This window comes from Doryrhamphus excisus, linkage group LG6 (genome assembly GCF_037039965.1).
Source record: "Doryrhamphus excisus strain RoL-2023G ecotype Guam linkage group LG6, RoL_Dexc_Guam_v1.1, whole genome shotgun sequence".
Lineage (NCBI taxonomy): Eukaryota > Metazoa > Chordata > Actinopteri > Syngnathiformes > Syngnathidae > Doryrhamphus > Doryrhamphus excisus.
This window is the reverse complement of record NC_136362.1, coordinates 1,224,349-1,242,402: the sequence shown is the minus strand read 5'-3', so window position 1 is coordinate 1,242,402 and position 18,054 is coordinate 1,224,349. Positions and strand designations below refer to the sequence as shown.

Sequence of the window (18,054 nt, the reverse complement as noted above, 5' to 3'; positions counted from 1 at the left end):
TTTATTGAAATATTATTATTATAAATAATATTATTATTTATTTAATATTTTATTGCAATATTATTATTTTAAAATACTAAATATATGTTTCCACACTCAATAATAAGTATTCATATTTGTCCATGGAATAGTATTATAATTTGAATGATGTATATATTATATATATTATATATTATATATCTAAACAATGGAATTACAGTATATAATTCTAATTTGGAAGCTGTAAGGTGCTTGTCGCTGCCGTCCTTCCATAGAGAGGAAAAGCTGTATTTTATTTCACGTTGTTTCCTGCATGAAACGCTAGAAATCTTCTCCTTTTTTCCGGCATCTGGAACAAATGAGTTGAATTCCCGTTCCTGTTTGGGTTTTTGTGCGTTTCAGTTGTCGTCGGCCATTTTGGAAGGAATAAATAAGATAACACGGCCTGCATGTAAACAGACGTAGGTAAACAGTGCTTTTCCCCTGCTGGGTTCGGTCGTGTCGGTGTAGCGAGGAGGATGTGGCGTTCGGGCGCGTCGGGGATGAGGCGGGCGATGCTAACACGCCGGCTGATTGCTTCTCAGCAGAGGTTGATTTTCTCTTTCAGACGCGCGCAGCAAGCGAGCAAAGTCAAGGCTGGACGCCGCGCCGCCGCACAAAACCCGCCGAGCAAAGCTTTTTTTTTTTTTTTTTTTCCCTCCGTTGCCTTTTCAGACTTTCTGACAGCAAACATTCAGGAAGCTCAACTGGTGATTGGTGGACGTGTTTGTTGTTTGTCTTTCATTTCATTGTTCTTTGGAGCTTATTTGCTCTTATTTAGGAAAAGCATACATTCAATGCGCACGGAATAAAAGTAAAAAAAAAAAAAAAAAAAAAACTCCAAACGCTGTCTTTTATCTTGTCTTGTCAGGCCTGACGGCATGGGAACAGTGACGGTGCACGAGAAGGAAACCTTTGAAGGCATCCGGAATCGACTCTTGGTTCTTCTGGAGAACCAGATCACACACTTCAGGTTGGACTGTTCAAAGAAATTGAATATTTTGGTAGTTTGGACCAAAAAAACCCTGTTTAGCACCATCTAAATATGCTTTTATGAACATTATAGAGCCCTCTAGGCATGAAATAGCACCCCTATAGTCACATTCACACTCATATTAGTGTATATGATAAGAGAAAATAAGACATAAGACCTAGAAAACGTGTTTATGACCTTCTAAATATGATTTTTAACATTATAGAGCCCTGTAGACATGAAATAGCACCCCTATAGTCACATTCACACTCATATAAACCAATATAGTGTACACGATAAGACAAAATAAGACATAAGACTGATGAAACGGGTTTATGACCTTCTAAATATGAGTTTTAACATTATAGAGACCTCTAGGCATGGAATAGCACCCCTATAGTCACATTCACACTCATATTAACCAATTTAGTGTACGTACATGATGAGACAAAATAAGACATGAGACCGACGAAATGTGTTTATGACCTTCTAAATATGATTTTTTACTTTATAGAGCACTCTAGACATGAAATAGCACCCCTATAGTGACATTCACACTCATATTAACCAATATAGTGAATATGATAAGAGAAAATAAGACATAAGACCGACCAAACGTGTTTATGACCTTCTAAATAGGATTTTTAACATTATAGAGACCTCTAGGCATGAAATAGCACCCCTATAGTCACATTCACACTCATATTAACCAATATAGTGTATGTACATGATAAGAGAAAATAAGACATAAGACCGATGAAATGTGTTTATGACTTTCTAAATATGATTTTTAACATTATAGAGACCTCTAGGCATGAAATAGCATCCCTATAGTCCCATTCACACTCATATTAACCAATATATTGTACGTACATGATAAGAGAAAATAAGACATAAGACCAACCAAATGTGTTTATGACCTTCTAAATATGTTTTTAACATAGAGCCCTCTAAGCATGAAATAGCACCCCTATATTCACATTCACACTCATATTAACCAATATATTGTACGTACATGATAAGAGAAAAGAAGACATAAGACCGACCAAATGTGTTTATGACCTTCTAAATATGTTTTTAACATAGAGCTCTCTAGACATGAAATAGCACCCCTATAGTCACATTCACACTCATATTAACCAATATAGCGTATGTACATGATAAGAGAAAATAAGACATAAGACCGACCAAATGTGTTTATGACCTTCTAAATATGATTTTTAACATTATAGAACCCTCTAGACATGAAATAGCACCCCTATAGTCACATTCACACTCATATTAACCAATATAGTGGATGTACATGATAAGAAAAAATAAGACATAAGACTGACGAAACGTGTTTATGACCATCTAAATATGATTTTTAACATTACAGAGCTCTCTATGCCTGAAATAGCACCCCTATAGTCACATTCACACTCATATTAACCAATATAGTGTATGTACATAAGAGAAAATAAGACATAAGACCGATCAGACGTGTTTATGACTTTCTAAATATGATTTTTAACATTATAGAGCCCTCTAAGCACGAAATAGCACCCCTATAGTCACATTCACACTCATATTAACCAATATAGTGGACATGATAAGAGAAAATAAGACATAAGACTGCCATGGTACAGTAATTGGAACATGGAGTAGATGATGTGAAGTCATCACACTTTGCTCTTTTTGACTTTGTGGAAAACGCAGACCCCCGCCCCCGGATCCCCCTCCCCTACCCCCACCCCCTAAACCCCCCAGCTTCAGCAGGTGCAGGGCGTGCGACCTCGCTGCGTGCGTGCACGTGTGAACGCCACACCGAGGCATTGTCAGCGCGGTGTGAAAGCGGCAGCCTCGAGACCTTGAACGCCACTCGGCTGAATGGAGCGGCGCCCATTAAGCGTCCCGTCGGCCAGGCCCTTTAAACCCCTCACGCCTGAGAGGGGCCCTCCATCTGGGGGACCCCGGGGGGGCGGGGTTAGGGAGGTGGGGTGAGGACTCGACGGTAAGGGGACGCTGATGAATGATGGAGAAGACGAAAGTTTATTTGGGATGACGACGTTTGACTGTGGCTCCATTTGTCTATTATTATTATTATTATTATTATTGTTATTATTATGTCATTATGTTTTAGAAATATATATTTTTAACCAAATGTCAGTCTATATTATGTCTAAATACTTCTTACTTTTTTATTATGTCTACTATATTAGGTAATAGGAGTGTAAAGGTGACTATAGGGGTGTTATTTCATGTCTAGAGGTCTCTAATAATGTTAGTCTATTTAGGTCATCAACAAGTTATGTCTTATTTTTTCTTATTAAGTCTACTATATTGGGTAATATGAGTTTAAGGGTGACTATAGGGGTGTTAGTTCATGTCTCGAGGTCTCTAATAATGTTAGTGTATATAGAAGGTCATAAATAAGTTATGTCTTATTTTCTCTTATTATGTCTATTATATTGGGTAATACGAGTGTAATGGTGACTATAGGGGTGTTATTTCATGTCTAGAGGTCTCTATTAGTGTTAGTCTATGTAGGCCATAAACAAATTATCTGTCTTATTTTCTCTTATCATGTCTACTATATTGGGTAATACAAGTGTAAAGGTGACTATAGGGGTGTTATTTCCTGTCAGGAGGGCTCTAATAATGTTAGTGTATGTAGAAGGTCATAAACAAGTTTTGTCTAATTTTCTCTGATTATATCTTTTTTTTGGTAAAAATCAGTGTAACGGTGACTATAGGGGTGTTATTTCATGTCTAGAGGTCTCTAATAATGTTAGTCTATTTAGGTCATAAACAAGTTATGTCTTATTTTCTCTTATTTTGTCTACTATATTGGGTAATAGAGTTTATGGGTGACTATAGGGGTGCTATTTCATGTCTGGAGATCTCTATTAATGTTAGTCTATTTAGGTCATGAACAAGTTATGTCTTATTTTCTCTTATTATGTCTACTATATTGGGAGTACGAGTGTAAAGGTGACTATAGGGGTGTTATTTCCTGTCTAGAGGTCTCTAATAATGTTAGTCTATTTAGGTCATAAACAAGTTATGTCTTATTTTCTCTTATTTTGTCTACTATATTGGGTAATAGAGTTTAAGGGTGACTATAGGGGTGCTATTTCATGTCTGGAGATCTCTATTAATGTTAGTCTATTTAGGTCATGAACAAGTTATGTCTTATTTTCTCTTATTATGTCTACTATATTGGGAGTACGAGTGTAAAGGTGACTATAGGGGTGTTATTTCCTGTCTAGAGGTCTCTAATAATGTTATTGTACATAGAAGGTCATAAACAAGTTGCGTCTTATTTTCTCTTATTGTGTCTACTATATTGGGTAATAGGAGTGTAAAGGTGACTATAGGGGTGTTATTTCATGTCTAGAGGTCTCTAACAATGTTTGTCTATTTAGGTCATAAACAAGTTATATGTCTTATTTTCTCCTATTATGCCTGCTATATTGGGTAATAGGAGTTTAAGTGTGACTATAGGGGTGTTATTACATGCCCAGAGGTCTCTAATAATGTTAAAGTCTATTTAGAAGGTCATAAACAAGTTATGTCTTATTTTCTCGTATTATTTCTACTATATTGGGTAACGGGAATTTAAGGGTGACTATAGGGGTGTTATTTCCTGTCTAGAGATCTCTAATAATGTTAAGGTATATATAGAAGGTCATACTTAGGTGGTCATAAACAAGTTTTATGTCTTATTTTCTCTCATTATGTCTACTAGTTGGGTAATAGGAGTGTAAAGGTGACTGTAGGGGTGTTATTTCATGTCTAGAGGGCTCTAGTAATGTTAGAAAGCGTATTTAGAAGGTGGTAAACAGGTTTTCTATGCTCTGATCATCAACATATTCCACTTATATGGAAGGAATTTAGCGGAACCAATTAACTGTCGATTAAAATGTTTCATCATGATTAATCGTCCGTTGATTCAACAGCGCCTCTGCTGGTTGTGGCCAAGTACTACACTCCTTTTTGACTCCATTGACGCCATTCATCAACAAAACAATGGCAGACTCTAATCAGTAATATGAATTATTATTGTTATTGGGGTTTGTTATAATGCTAATATATGCTATATATATATATATATATATATATATATACACGTGCTAATAGCTCATGAAATAACAGATGTTGCGATGCTAATCTCCCCGGGAAGGTCAGCCTCTTGCTTCTGTGCTAATCACCTGACCCGCGCGCCCGCACCCACTTTTGCTCATCGCGTGGCGTTCACTTGTCACTTAAGAAAGTGAAACGTGGCTCCGCCTCCTCGTCTGCATTCGGGAGGTGAGAAAAGCTTCCTTCATCAGCGTAATTAGAAGAAAGGAGGTGGCCATCTGTTGACGCCGCCGCGGCCGCTTTCATCTTCTGTTCTTCCGTCCTTGTCCATGAGGTTGCCCCCCCACCCCACCACCCCCCAACGACCCCCACTCATGTCCCCATCTTGTCTCTGCAGGTACTGCTTCCCTTTCGGAAGGCCAGATGGCGCCCTGAAGGCCACGCTGTCCCTGCAGGAGCGGGTACGCCGTAGCGTCGTTCCACGGAAAGAAGCTCCTTACTGGGGCTTCCTGGTGATGTTGTGGTTCTTCTAGGTTCTCATGAAGGACATCACCACACCGGTTCCTCCAGAGGACATGAAGAAGCTGGTGCACAAGTGTTTGGAAAAAGCCGCTGGAATCAACTACAGTCAGCTGATTGAATACGCCCACTTGAAGGGTACGCTTGATCATCTTATACTCACTGACGTACCGACACCAAGCAAGAGAAAATAAGACATATATAGAGCCCTCTAGGCATGAAATAGCACCCCTATAGTCACATTCACACTCATATTAACCAATATAGTGGATATGATAAGAGAAAATAAAACATAAGACCGACAAAACGTGTTTATGACCCTCAAAATATGATTTTTAACATTATAGAGCCTTCTAGGCATGAAATAGCACCCCTATAGTCACATTCACACTCATATGAACCAATATCGCGTATATGATAAGAGAAAATAAGACATAAGACACGGAAAACATGTTTATGACCTTCTAAATATGCTTTTTAACATTATAGAGCCCTCTAGGCATGAAATAGCACCCCTATAGTCACATTCACACTCGTATTAGCCAATATAGTGGATATGATAAGAGAAAATAAGACATAAGATCTAGAATATTAGTTTATTACCATCTAAATATGATTTTTAACATTATAGAGCCCTGTAGACCTGAAATAGCACCCCTATAGTCCCATTCACACTCATATTAATCAATATAGTGTATGTACATGACAAGAGAAAATAAGACATAAGACCGACCAAACCGGTTTATGACCTTCTAAATATGATGTTTAACATTATAGAGCCCTCTAGGCATGAAATAGCACCCCTATAGTCACATTCACACTCATATTAGCCAATGTAGTGGGTATGATAAGAGAAAATAAGACACAAGATGTAGAATATTTATTACCATTTAAATATGATTTTTAACATTATAGAGCCCTGTAGGCATGAGATAGCACCCCTATTGTCACATTCACACTCATATTAACCAATATGGTCGATATGATAAAAGAAAATAAGACATCAGACACGGAAAACATGTTTATGACCTTCTAAATATGCTTTTTAACATTATAGAGCCCTCTAGGCATGAAATAGCACTCCTATAGTCACATTCACACTCGTATTAGCCAATATAGTGGATATGATAAGAGAAAATAAGACATAAGATCTAGAATATTAGTTTATTACCATCTAAATATGATTTTTAACATTATAGAGCCCTGTAGACCTGAAATAGCACCCCTATAGTCCCATTCACACTCATATTAATCAATATAGTGTATGTACATGACAAGAGAAAATAAGACATAAGACCGACCAAATGTGTTTATGACCTTCTAAATATGATTTTTAACATTATAGAGCTCTCTAGACATGAAATAGCACCCCTATAGTCACATTCACACTCATATTAACCAATATAGTGGATGTACATGATAAGAAAAAATAAGACATAAGACTGACGAAACGTGTTTATGACCATCTAAATATGATTTTTAACATTACAGAGCTCTCTATGCCTGAAATAGCACCCCTATAGTCACATTCACACTCATATTAACCAATATAGTGTATGTACATGATAAGAGAAAATAAGACATAAGACAGACGGAACGTGTTTATGACCTTCTAAATATGATTTTTAACATTGTAGAGCTCTCTTGGCATGAAATAGCACCCCTATAGTAACATTCACACTCGTATTAACCAATATAGTGGATATGATAAGAGAAAATAAGACAGAAAACTTGCTTATGGCCTACATAGAAAATTAGTTTATTACATCTAAATATGATTTTTAACATTATAGAGCCCTTTAGGCATGAAATAGCACCCCTATAGTCATATTCACAGTCATATTAACTATTAATAGTGTACGTACATGATAAGAGAAAATAAGACATAAAACCGACAAAACTTTTTTATGACCCTCTAAATATGATTTTTAACATTGTAGAGCTCTCTAGGCATGAAATAGCACCCCTATAGTCACATTCACACTCATATTAGCCAATGTAGTGGGTATAATAAGAGAAAATAAGACAAAAGATGTAGAATATTTATTACCATTTAAATATGATTTTTAACATTATAGAGCCCTCGAGGCATGAGATAGCACCCCTATAGTCACATTCACACTCATATTAACCAATATAGTGGATATGATAAGAGAAAATAAGACATAAAGATCGACCAAACGTTTTTATTACCTTCTAAATATGATTTTTAACATTATAGAGCCCTCTCGGCAGGAAATAGCACCCCTATAGTCACATTCACACTCGTATTAACCAATATAGTGAATATGATAAGAGAAAATAAGACGTAAAACCGACAAAACTTTTTTATGACCCTCTAAATATGATTTCTAACATTATAGAGCCCTCTAGGCATGAAATAGCACCCCTATAGTCACATTCACAGTCATATTAACTATTAATAGTGTACGTACATGATAAGAGAAAATAAGACTTCAAACCGACAAAACTTTTTTATGACCCTCTAAATATGATTTTTAACATTGTAGAGCTCTCTAGGCATTAAATAGCACCCCTATAGTCACATTCACACTCATATTAGCCAATGTAGTGGGTATAATAAGAGAAAGTAAGACAAAAGATGTAGAATATTTATTACCATTTAAATATGATTTTTAACATTATAGAGCCCTCGAGGCACGAAATAGCACCCCTATAGTCACATTCACACTCAAACCGATATAGTGGACATTATGAGAGAAAATAAGACATAAAACCGAGAAAACTTTTTTATGACCCTCTATATATGATTTTTAACATTATAGAGTCTTCTAGGCATGAAATAGCACCCCTATAGTCACCTTTACACTTATATTAACCAATATAGTGGACATGATAAGAAGAAATAAGACATAAGACCTACAAAACCTGCTGTACTGTATGCTTGTACTGTCGTTGTGAGGTATTACTGTATTGTCACAGTAGCTAGTATCATAAGTATCATAAGATAAATATGTGCAGTCGTCTTAATAGCTAATGTAAGTTAATGACGGTGTTCTATTTTCCCAGCGGACCTCGAAGTGGACCCTGAGAAGCGACTGGAGGACATGATGAGACTGGGGGAGCTGGTCATCGAAGTCCTGCAACAGAACGACGAGCATCACTCCGAGGTGTCGTGAGTACTTACAAAGTACACCGTAGTACTTCCATAGGGGCTGGTAATACTCGTTGGCTCCTCCCACGAGACGTTCAAGGAGACGTTCGTTCTTGACCGCTTTTCCCGGCACAGCGTTGGCGTTCGCACGTTGGCATATGCCGGCCGTGCTCGAACGGATCAATCTCAGGTGGCAGCATCTGTTGATGATCTATTCTGGGCCGCCGTTGCCACGGCGACGGGCGGCGCTGCGCTGCGAGCGCCACGCGCCGTGTCAGCTGTAAATTAGACGCAGCGTGGAGGTCAACATTGCCTCTTGACTTTATTTACTCGGCTTTTATTCCTCTTGCGTTTGCTTGCCAGGAGCCCAACGCTATTTTCTTTCCACTTCCTTATATTTGACACTTTTTCATGTTTTACCGCGTTTTCACATTTTCTTGGTACGTAAAGTCATACTTTTATCCGTCCGTAGTCAGACGTGCCTTAGTAGAAAAATGTCATTCAATATGTATCCCTTTGCTTAAATATGTCATATATTTTTGTCATTATGAGACCTCTACACATGAAATAGCACCCCTATAGTCACCTGTACAGTCCAATTTCCCAATATAGTAGACATAATAAGAGAAAATAAAACATATAATGCATAGAAAACTTGTTTTCAGCCTTCTAAATACAGTTTTAAAAATTATAAGAGACCTCTAGACATGAAATAACACCCCTATAGTCACCTGTGCACTGTTATTACCCAATATCATTGATATAATAAGAGAAAATAAGACATATAACACTGGAAATCGCGTTTTCAACCTTCTAAATACACTTTTTTAAAATTGTAAGAGACCTCTAGACATGAAATAACACCCCTATAGTCACCTGTACACTGCTATTACCCAATATAGTAGACATAAGAGAAAAATAAAACATATAACACATAGAAATCCTGTTTTCAGCCTTCTAAATACACTTTTTAAAATATAAGAGACCTCTATACATGAAATAACACCCCTATAGTCACCTTTACACTGCTATTACCCAATATAGTAGACATAATAGGAGAAAAAAAGACATACAACACATAGAAATCTTGTTTTCAGCCATCTAAATACACTTTTTAAAAATTGTAAGAGACCTCTAGACATGAAATAACACCCCTATACTCACGTGGACACGACTATTACCCAATATAGTAGACATAATAAGAGAAAATAAGACGTACAACACATAAAAAAACTTTTTTCAGCCTTCTAAATACAGTTTTAAATACTATGAGAGACCTCTAGACATGAAATAACACCCCTATAGCCACCTGTACAGTCCAATTCCCCAATATAATAGACATAATAAAAGAAAATAAGACGTATAACACATAGAAATCCTGTTGTCAGCCTTCTAAATACACTTTTTAAAATTCTAAGAGACCTCTAGACATAAAATAACACCCCTACAGTCACCTGTACACTGCTATTAGCAAATATACTAGACATCATAATTGAAAATAAGGCATAGAAAACTTGTTTGCTGCCTTCCAAATACACTTTTTAACATTATTAGAGCCCTCTAAACATGAAATAACACCCCTATAGTCACCTGTATACTCCTATTACCCAATATAGTAGACATAATAAGAGAAAATAAAACATATAACGCATAGAAATCTCGTTTTCAGCCTTCTAAATACAGTTTTAAAAATTATAAGAGACCTCTAGACATGAAATAACACCCCTATAGTCACCTGTACACTGGTATTAGCCAATATAGTAGACATAATAAGAGAAAATAAGACATATAACGCATAGAAATCCTGTTTTCAGCCATCTAAATACACTTTTTAAAATTATAAAAGACCTCTAGACATGAAATAACACCCCTATAGTCACCTTTACACTGCTATCACCCACTATAGTAGACGTAATAAGAGAAAATAAAACATATAACACATGGAAATCCTGTTTTCAGCCTTGTAAATACACTTTGTAAAATTCTAAGAGATCTCTAGACATGAAATAACACCCCTATAGTCACCTGTACACTGCTATCACCCAATATAGTAGACATAATGAGAGAAAATAAGACATATAACACATAAAATTCCTGTTTTCAGTCTTGTAAATACACTTGAAAAAATTATAAGAGACCTCTAGACATGAAATAGCACCCCTATAGTCACCTGTACAGTCCAATTTCCCAATATAGTAGACATAATAATAGAAAATAAGACATATAAGACATATATACACATACAATTCCTGTTTTCAGCCTTCTAAATACAATTTTTTAAATTATAAGAGACCTCTTTACATGAAATAACACCCCTATAGTCACCTGTACAGTCCAATTTTCCAATATTGTAGACATAATAAGACAAAATAAGATGTACAACACATAAAAAACATGTTTTCAGCCTTCTAAATAGTTTTTAAAAATATAAGAGACCTCTAGACATGAAATAACACCCCTATAGTCACCTGTACACTGCTATTACCCAATATAGTAGACATAATAAGAGAAAATAAGACATATAACACATGTAAATCCTGTTTTCAGCCTTCTAAATACAGTTTTAAAAACTATAAGAGACCTCTAGACATGAAATAACACCCCTATAGTAACGTTTACATGACTATGATCCAATATAGTAGACATAATAAGAGAAAATAAGACATTTAACACATAAAATTCCTGTTTTCAGCCTTCTAAATACATTTTTTTAAATTATAAGAGACCTCTATACATGAAATAACACCCCTATAGTCACCTGTACAGTCCAATTTTCCAATATTGTAGACATAATAAGACAAAATAAGATGTACAACACATAAAAAACATGTTTTCAGCCTTCTAAATACAGTTTTTAAAAAATATAAGAGACCTCTAGACATGAAATAACACCCCTATAGTCACCTGTACACTGCTATTACCCAATATAGTAGACATAATAAGAGAAAATAAGACATATAACATGTAAATCCAGTTTTCAGCCTTCTAAATACAGTTTTAAAAACTATAAGAGACCTCTAGACATGAAGTAACACCCCTATAGTCACGTTTACATGACTATGATCCAATATAGTTGACATAATAAGAGAAAATAAGACATTTAACACATAAAATTCCTGTTTTCAGCCTTCTAAATACATTTTTTTAAATTATAAGAAACCTCTATACATGAAATAACACCCCTATAGTCACCTGTACAGTCCAATTTTCCAATATTGTAGACATAATAAGACAAAATAAGATGTACAACACATAAAAAACATGTTTTCAGCCTTCTAAATACAGTTTTTAAAAAATATAAGAGACCTCTAGACATGAAATAACACCCCTATAGTCACCTGTACACTGCTATTACCCAATATAGTAGACATAATAAGAGAAAATAAGACATATAACACATGTAAATCCTGTTTTCAGCCTTCTAAATACAGTTTTAAAAACTATAAGAGACCTCTAGACATGAAATAACACCCCTATAGTCACGTTTACATGACTATGATCCAATATAGTAGACATAAGAGAAAATAAGACATTTAACACATAAAATTCCTGTTTTCAGCCTTCTAAATACATTTTTTTAAATTATAAGAGACCTCTATACATGAAATAACACCCCTATAGTCACCTGTACAGTCCAATTTCCTAATATTGTAGACATAATAAGACAAAATAAGATGTACGACACATAAAAAACATGTTTTCAGCCTTCTAAATACAGTTTTTAAAAAATATAAGAGACCTCTAGACATGAAATAACACCCCTATAGTCACCTGTACACTGCTATTACCCAATATAGTAGACATAATAATAGAAAATAAGACATATAACACATGTAAATCCTGTTTTCAGCCTTCTAAATACAGTTTTAAAAACTATAAGAGACCTGTGTACATGAAATAACACCCCTATAGTCACGTTTACACGACTATGATCCAATACAGTAGACATAATCACCAAGGTAGTTCAGGTAGATTGTGTAATTGAACCCTCTACTTGACTGCAACGTGTGAGCCCACATGGTCTTAGATGGCCACAATCAGATGTTAAATCAGTCATTGTGTTGCATGCATGTCATACAGCTGGGGTTTAGGGTTTAAAACTGATCCAGGATCAGGACTCCACTGCTGCTGCATCTCTCCTTTTTCTCTCTCTCTCTCTGCGCTCCACTCGCCCGTAAACAGGTTGATTTTACACCATCCTTTCTCTGGCTTATTTACTTAGCGTTAGCTTGGAAATAAATATGTGCTTTGGTGGCTCTGGCCCTGACATCCGAGTCCATGTGCTGGTGTCCATGAGGAATACAAAACTGAACCAAAACACTGTAGCACGCATTTCAGCCCCCCCCCCCCCCCCCTTTTAAAAAAATTCCAACATTCTACAAAAGTAAAATGAGTTGTGTTGTACAACATGGACTCATACTGATATGCAAAGTACATCAAAATAATGCATTATATGTGTAATTACTTATTGACAATATTTTATCTATGGATCTATGGACCCTGGTCATTTGGAAATTAGCTTACAGGCTGAACAAGTGTGGTCACCACTGGTTTTAAAACTGATTAGAGCCCTGTAGACATGAAATAACACCCCTATAGTCACATTTACACTCCTATTACCCAATATAGTAGACATAATAAGAGACAATAAGGCAAAACATTGTTTACAACCTCCTAAATGCACATTTTAACATGATTAGAGACCTCTAAGACATTAAATAACACCCCTATAGTCACCTTTGCACTCCTATTACCCATTTTTATACATATATAAGACATAAAACTTGTTTACAACCTTCTAAGTAGGCTTGTTAAGATTATAAGAGCCCTCTAGTCATGAAATAACACCCCTATAGTTACCTTTACATTCCTATTACCCAATGTAGTAGACATAATAAGAGAAAATAAGACATAAAACTTGTTTACAACCTTCTAAGTAGGCTTGTTAAGATTATAAGAGAAGTCTAGACATGATAAGACATAATAAGAGAAAATAAGACAGAAAACTTGTTTACGACCTCCTAAGTACGCTTAAGTGAATAAGAGACTTCTAAACATGAAATAACAACCCTATAGTCACCTTTACACTCCTACTACCCAATTTAGTAGACATAATAAGAGAAAATAAGGCAAAAAACTGTTTACAACCATTTAAATACACATTTTAACATGATTAAAGACCTCTAAGACATGAAATAACACCCCTATAGTCACCTTTACACTCCTATTACCCAATATAGTAGACATAATACGACAAAATAAGACATAAAACGTGTTTCCAACCTTCTAAGTAGGCTTGTTAACATTATAAGAGACCTCTAATCATGAACTAACACCCCTATAGTCACCTTTACGCTCCTATTACCCAATGTAGTAGATATAATAAGAGAAAATAAGACATAAAAATGTTTATGACCTCCGAAGTACGCTTGTTAAGTTTATAAGAGACCTCTAGACATGAAATAACACCCCTATAGTTACCGTTACACTCCTATTACCCAATATAGTAGACATAATAAGACAAAATAAGACATAAAAATTGTTTATGACCTCCTAAGTACGCATGTTAAGTTTATAAGAGACCTCTAGACATGAAATAACACCCCTATAGTTACCGTTACACTCCTATTACCCAATATAGTAGACATAATAAGAGAAAATAAGACATAAAAATTGTTTATGACCTCCTAAGTAGGCTTGTTAAGATTATAAGAGCCCTCTAGACATGAAATAACACCCCTATAGTCACCTTTACATTCATATTACCGAATATAGTAGACATAATAAGAGAAAATAAGACATAAAACTTGTTTACAACCTTCTAAGTAGGCTTGTTAGGATTATAAGAGACCTGTAGTCGTGAACTAACACCCCTATAGTCACCTTTACACTAGACATAATAAGAGAAAATAAGACACAAAAATAAAACATAAAACTTATTTAAGATCTCCCGTGTAGGCTTGTTAATGTTATAAGAGACCTCTAGAAATGAACTAACACCCCTATAGTCACCTTTACACTCCTATTACCTATTATAGTAGACATAATAAAAGAAAATAAGACATAAAATTTGTTTACAACCTTCTAGGTAGGCTTGTTAAGATTATACGAGACCTCTAGTCATGAAATAACACCCCTATAGTCAGCTTTACACTCCTATTACCCAATATAGTCGACATAATAAAAGAAAAGACATAAAACTTGTTTACCACCACCTAAGTATGCTTGTTAACATTATAAGAGACCTGTAGTCGTGAACTAACACCCCTATAGTCACCTTTACACTTCTATTACCAATATAGTAGACATAATAAGAGAAAATAAGACACAAAAATAAAACATAAAACTTATTTAAGACCTCCCGTGTAGGCTTGTTAATATTATAAGAGACCTCTAGAAATGAACTAACACCCCTATAGTCACCTTTACACTCCTATTACCTATTATAGTAGACATAATAAAAGAAAATAAGACATAAAACTTGTTTACGACCTTCTAAGTAGGCTTGTTAAGATTATAAGAGACCTCTAACATGAAATAACACCCCTATAGTCACATTTACACTTTCACATTAGGAGTTTATTGTTCAATCTTATACACTATCATCAAAAGTTTGTGGACACTTGATGGTGTTATTATATGAGAAAGTGTCTTAAAACTTTTGACTGGTGGTTTTTCCAGTTCAGTAATGTGTAGAAATGGTGTGCAGTCATTTTGTTGTGTTAATTGTGCGTCTTTGTTGTGTTTGTGTGCTGCCGGAAGGGCCGAGAGGTAAGAAAATTAAAATGATGTTTTGTTTTGTTTTTTTTTTAATTATTTTTACCTTCACTTCCTTTTAAACGTGCTCAAGTCCTCCCGTTCCTGTTTGATTTCTCGCCTGCTCTTTGTCTTCCCGTGCGGCGTTAGAGAGCTAGCTGTGTTTACAAGCATCTGCGCTTGAAATGGATGTGCGGAGATGAAGGCGTCTAAAGTAAAGAGCGGCGAGGTGCTTGGTTAAAGCCGCTTTGGCGGCGGCGGCGGAGTGAAAAGGCGCGCTTGGCGAGGTCTTGATGGGAAGTCCTGCAAGGCCACGCGTTTAAGAGCCGCCGCTTTCTTTTCTCCTTCGTCTCCTCACCGCCTGACATCGCTGCCTCTTCGTCCTCGCCGCTGACCTGAAAGCGGCGGCGGCGGCGGCCATTGAAGGCCGGTTGCACTTTTCTCTCACGAGTCCTTTAGCCGTCAATAGCGGCCTCACCCCCTCCCCCACCCTACGCCCCCACAGCCGATGCTCTTTAGGCCGACGTGCTGCTCCTTCATGGGGTGGCAGGTACTCTTTTCACTCGCAACGTACTACAAATACCTCGCCAAACACCTCCTACTACTACTCCATTTCAGTAAACTACTCCATATTATACACATGTAATACTCTCAACTCTATGCAACATAGTACATTATACTCTACTTTACATAGTATATGCCACTTTACGGAAATGATACTCTCTATGTGACAGTACTTTACAAAGTATAATACTGTCGGTACATAATACTCTACATAAGTATATGACACGTACATTATACTATAATAACAGAAAATAAAAAAAACTTGTTTACAACCTTCTAAGTACGCTTGTTAAGTTTATAAAAGACCTCTAAACATGAAATAACACCCCTATAGTCACCTTTACACTCTTATTGCCCAATATAGTAGACATAATAAAAGAAAATAAGACAAAACTTGTTTACGACCACTTAAGTACGCTCGTTAACATTATAAGAGAAGTCTAGACATGAAATAACACCTCTATAGTCACCTTTACACTCCTATTACCAATATAGTAGACATAATAAGAGAAAATAAGACATAAAACTGGTTTACGACCTCCTAAGTACGTGTGTTAGCATTATAAGAGAAGTTTAGACATAAACTAACACCCCTATAGTCACCTTTACACTCCTATTGCCCAATACAGTCGACATAGTAAGAGAAAATAAGACATAAAACTTGTTTACAACCACCTAAGTATGCTTGTTAACATGATTAGAGCCTTCTAGACATGATATAACACCCCTATAGTCACTTTAACACTCCTATTACCCAATATAGTAGGCATAATAAGAGAAAATAAGACATAAAACTTGTTTATGACCACCTAAGTACGCTTGTTAACATGATTAGAGCCTTCTAGACATGAAATAACACCCCTATAGTCACCTTTACACTCCTATCGCCTAATATAGTAGACATAATAAGAGAAAATAAGACATAAAACTTGTTTACGACCACCTAAGTATGCTTGTTAACATGATTAGAGCCTTCTAGACATGATATAACACCCCTATAGTCACTTTAACACTCCTATTACCCAATATAGTAGGCATAATAAGAGAAAATAAGACATAAAACTTGTTTAAGACCACCTAAGTACGCTTGTTAACATGATTAGAGCCTTCTAGACATGAAATAACACCCCTATAGTCACCTTTACACTCCTATTGCCCAATATAGGAGACATCATAAAACAAAATAAGACATAAAACTGGTTCACGACCACCTAAGTACGCTTGTTAACATGATTGGAGCCTTCTAGACATGAAATAACACCCCTATAGTAAACTTTACATTCCTATTACCCAGTATAGTAGACATAATAAGAGAAAATAAGACATAAAACTTGTTTGCCACCTTCTAAATACACTTTTTAACATGATTAGAGCCTCCTGGACATGAAATAACACCCCTATAGTCACCTTTACACTCCTATTGCCCAATACAGTAGACATAATAAGAGAAAATAAGACATAAAACTGGTTCACGGTACACTTGTTAAGTTTATAAAAGACCTCTAAACATGAAATAACACCCCTATAGTCACCTTTACACTCCTATTCCTCAACATAGCAGACATCATAAGTTTTTTTGTACTTTTCATCTTTCAAAGTAGTCTTACTTCCATTTTTTCCTTCTGAAGTGGTGCTGCGGCCACATGGTAACCATGACAACAGATGCTGCAAGACAAGAAGTAGTGATGCTATGATATGATACTTTCCTTGGTTGTTGTCATGGTAACCATGTGACCCCCCCCCCCCCCCCCCCCTTGTCCAGGCGTTCTCATGGTGGCCCGAGCTGATGGCCGAGCACGCCGAGAACTTCCTGTCTCTCTACCGGGTGGACATGGACTCGGCCCTGCAGGTCCAGCCTCTGGACTCGTGGGACAGCTTCCCGCTCTTCCAGCTCCTCAACGGCTTCCTCAGGACGGACCGTGAGTTGGAACTTTTTCTTCTAGAATGAAGTACAGAAGTACTAGTAAGGGAAGTAATACTAGAAGGATGTTTACTTTGAGGCTGGAATCATTTACTACAAGTGCTTATAGTGAAGCCTATCTTT

General features: G+C 36.2%; 1 protein-coding gene across 1 annotated transcript in view; it reads left to right on the top strand.

The window, feature by feature from the left end:
• The window catches only part of cadps2 (Ca++-dependent secretion activator 2), a 132,293-nt gene that overhangs the window by 65,483 nt on the left and 48,756 nt on the right, over window positions 1-18,054 (top strand). The window contains exons 14-18 of the mRNA XM_078791090.1: window positions 890-991; window positions 5,454-5,517; window positions 5,590-5,713; window positions 8,606-8,706; window positions 17,773-17,929. Coding sequence (XP_078647216.1) covers window positions 890-991; window positions 5,454-5,517; window positions 5,590-5,713; window positions 8,606-8,706; window positions 17,773-17,929 — 548 coding nt within the window. The remainder of the gene's footprint in view (window positions 1-889; window positions 992-5,453; window positions 5,518-5,589; window positions 5,714-8,605; window positions 8,707-17,772; window positions 17,930-18,054) is intronic.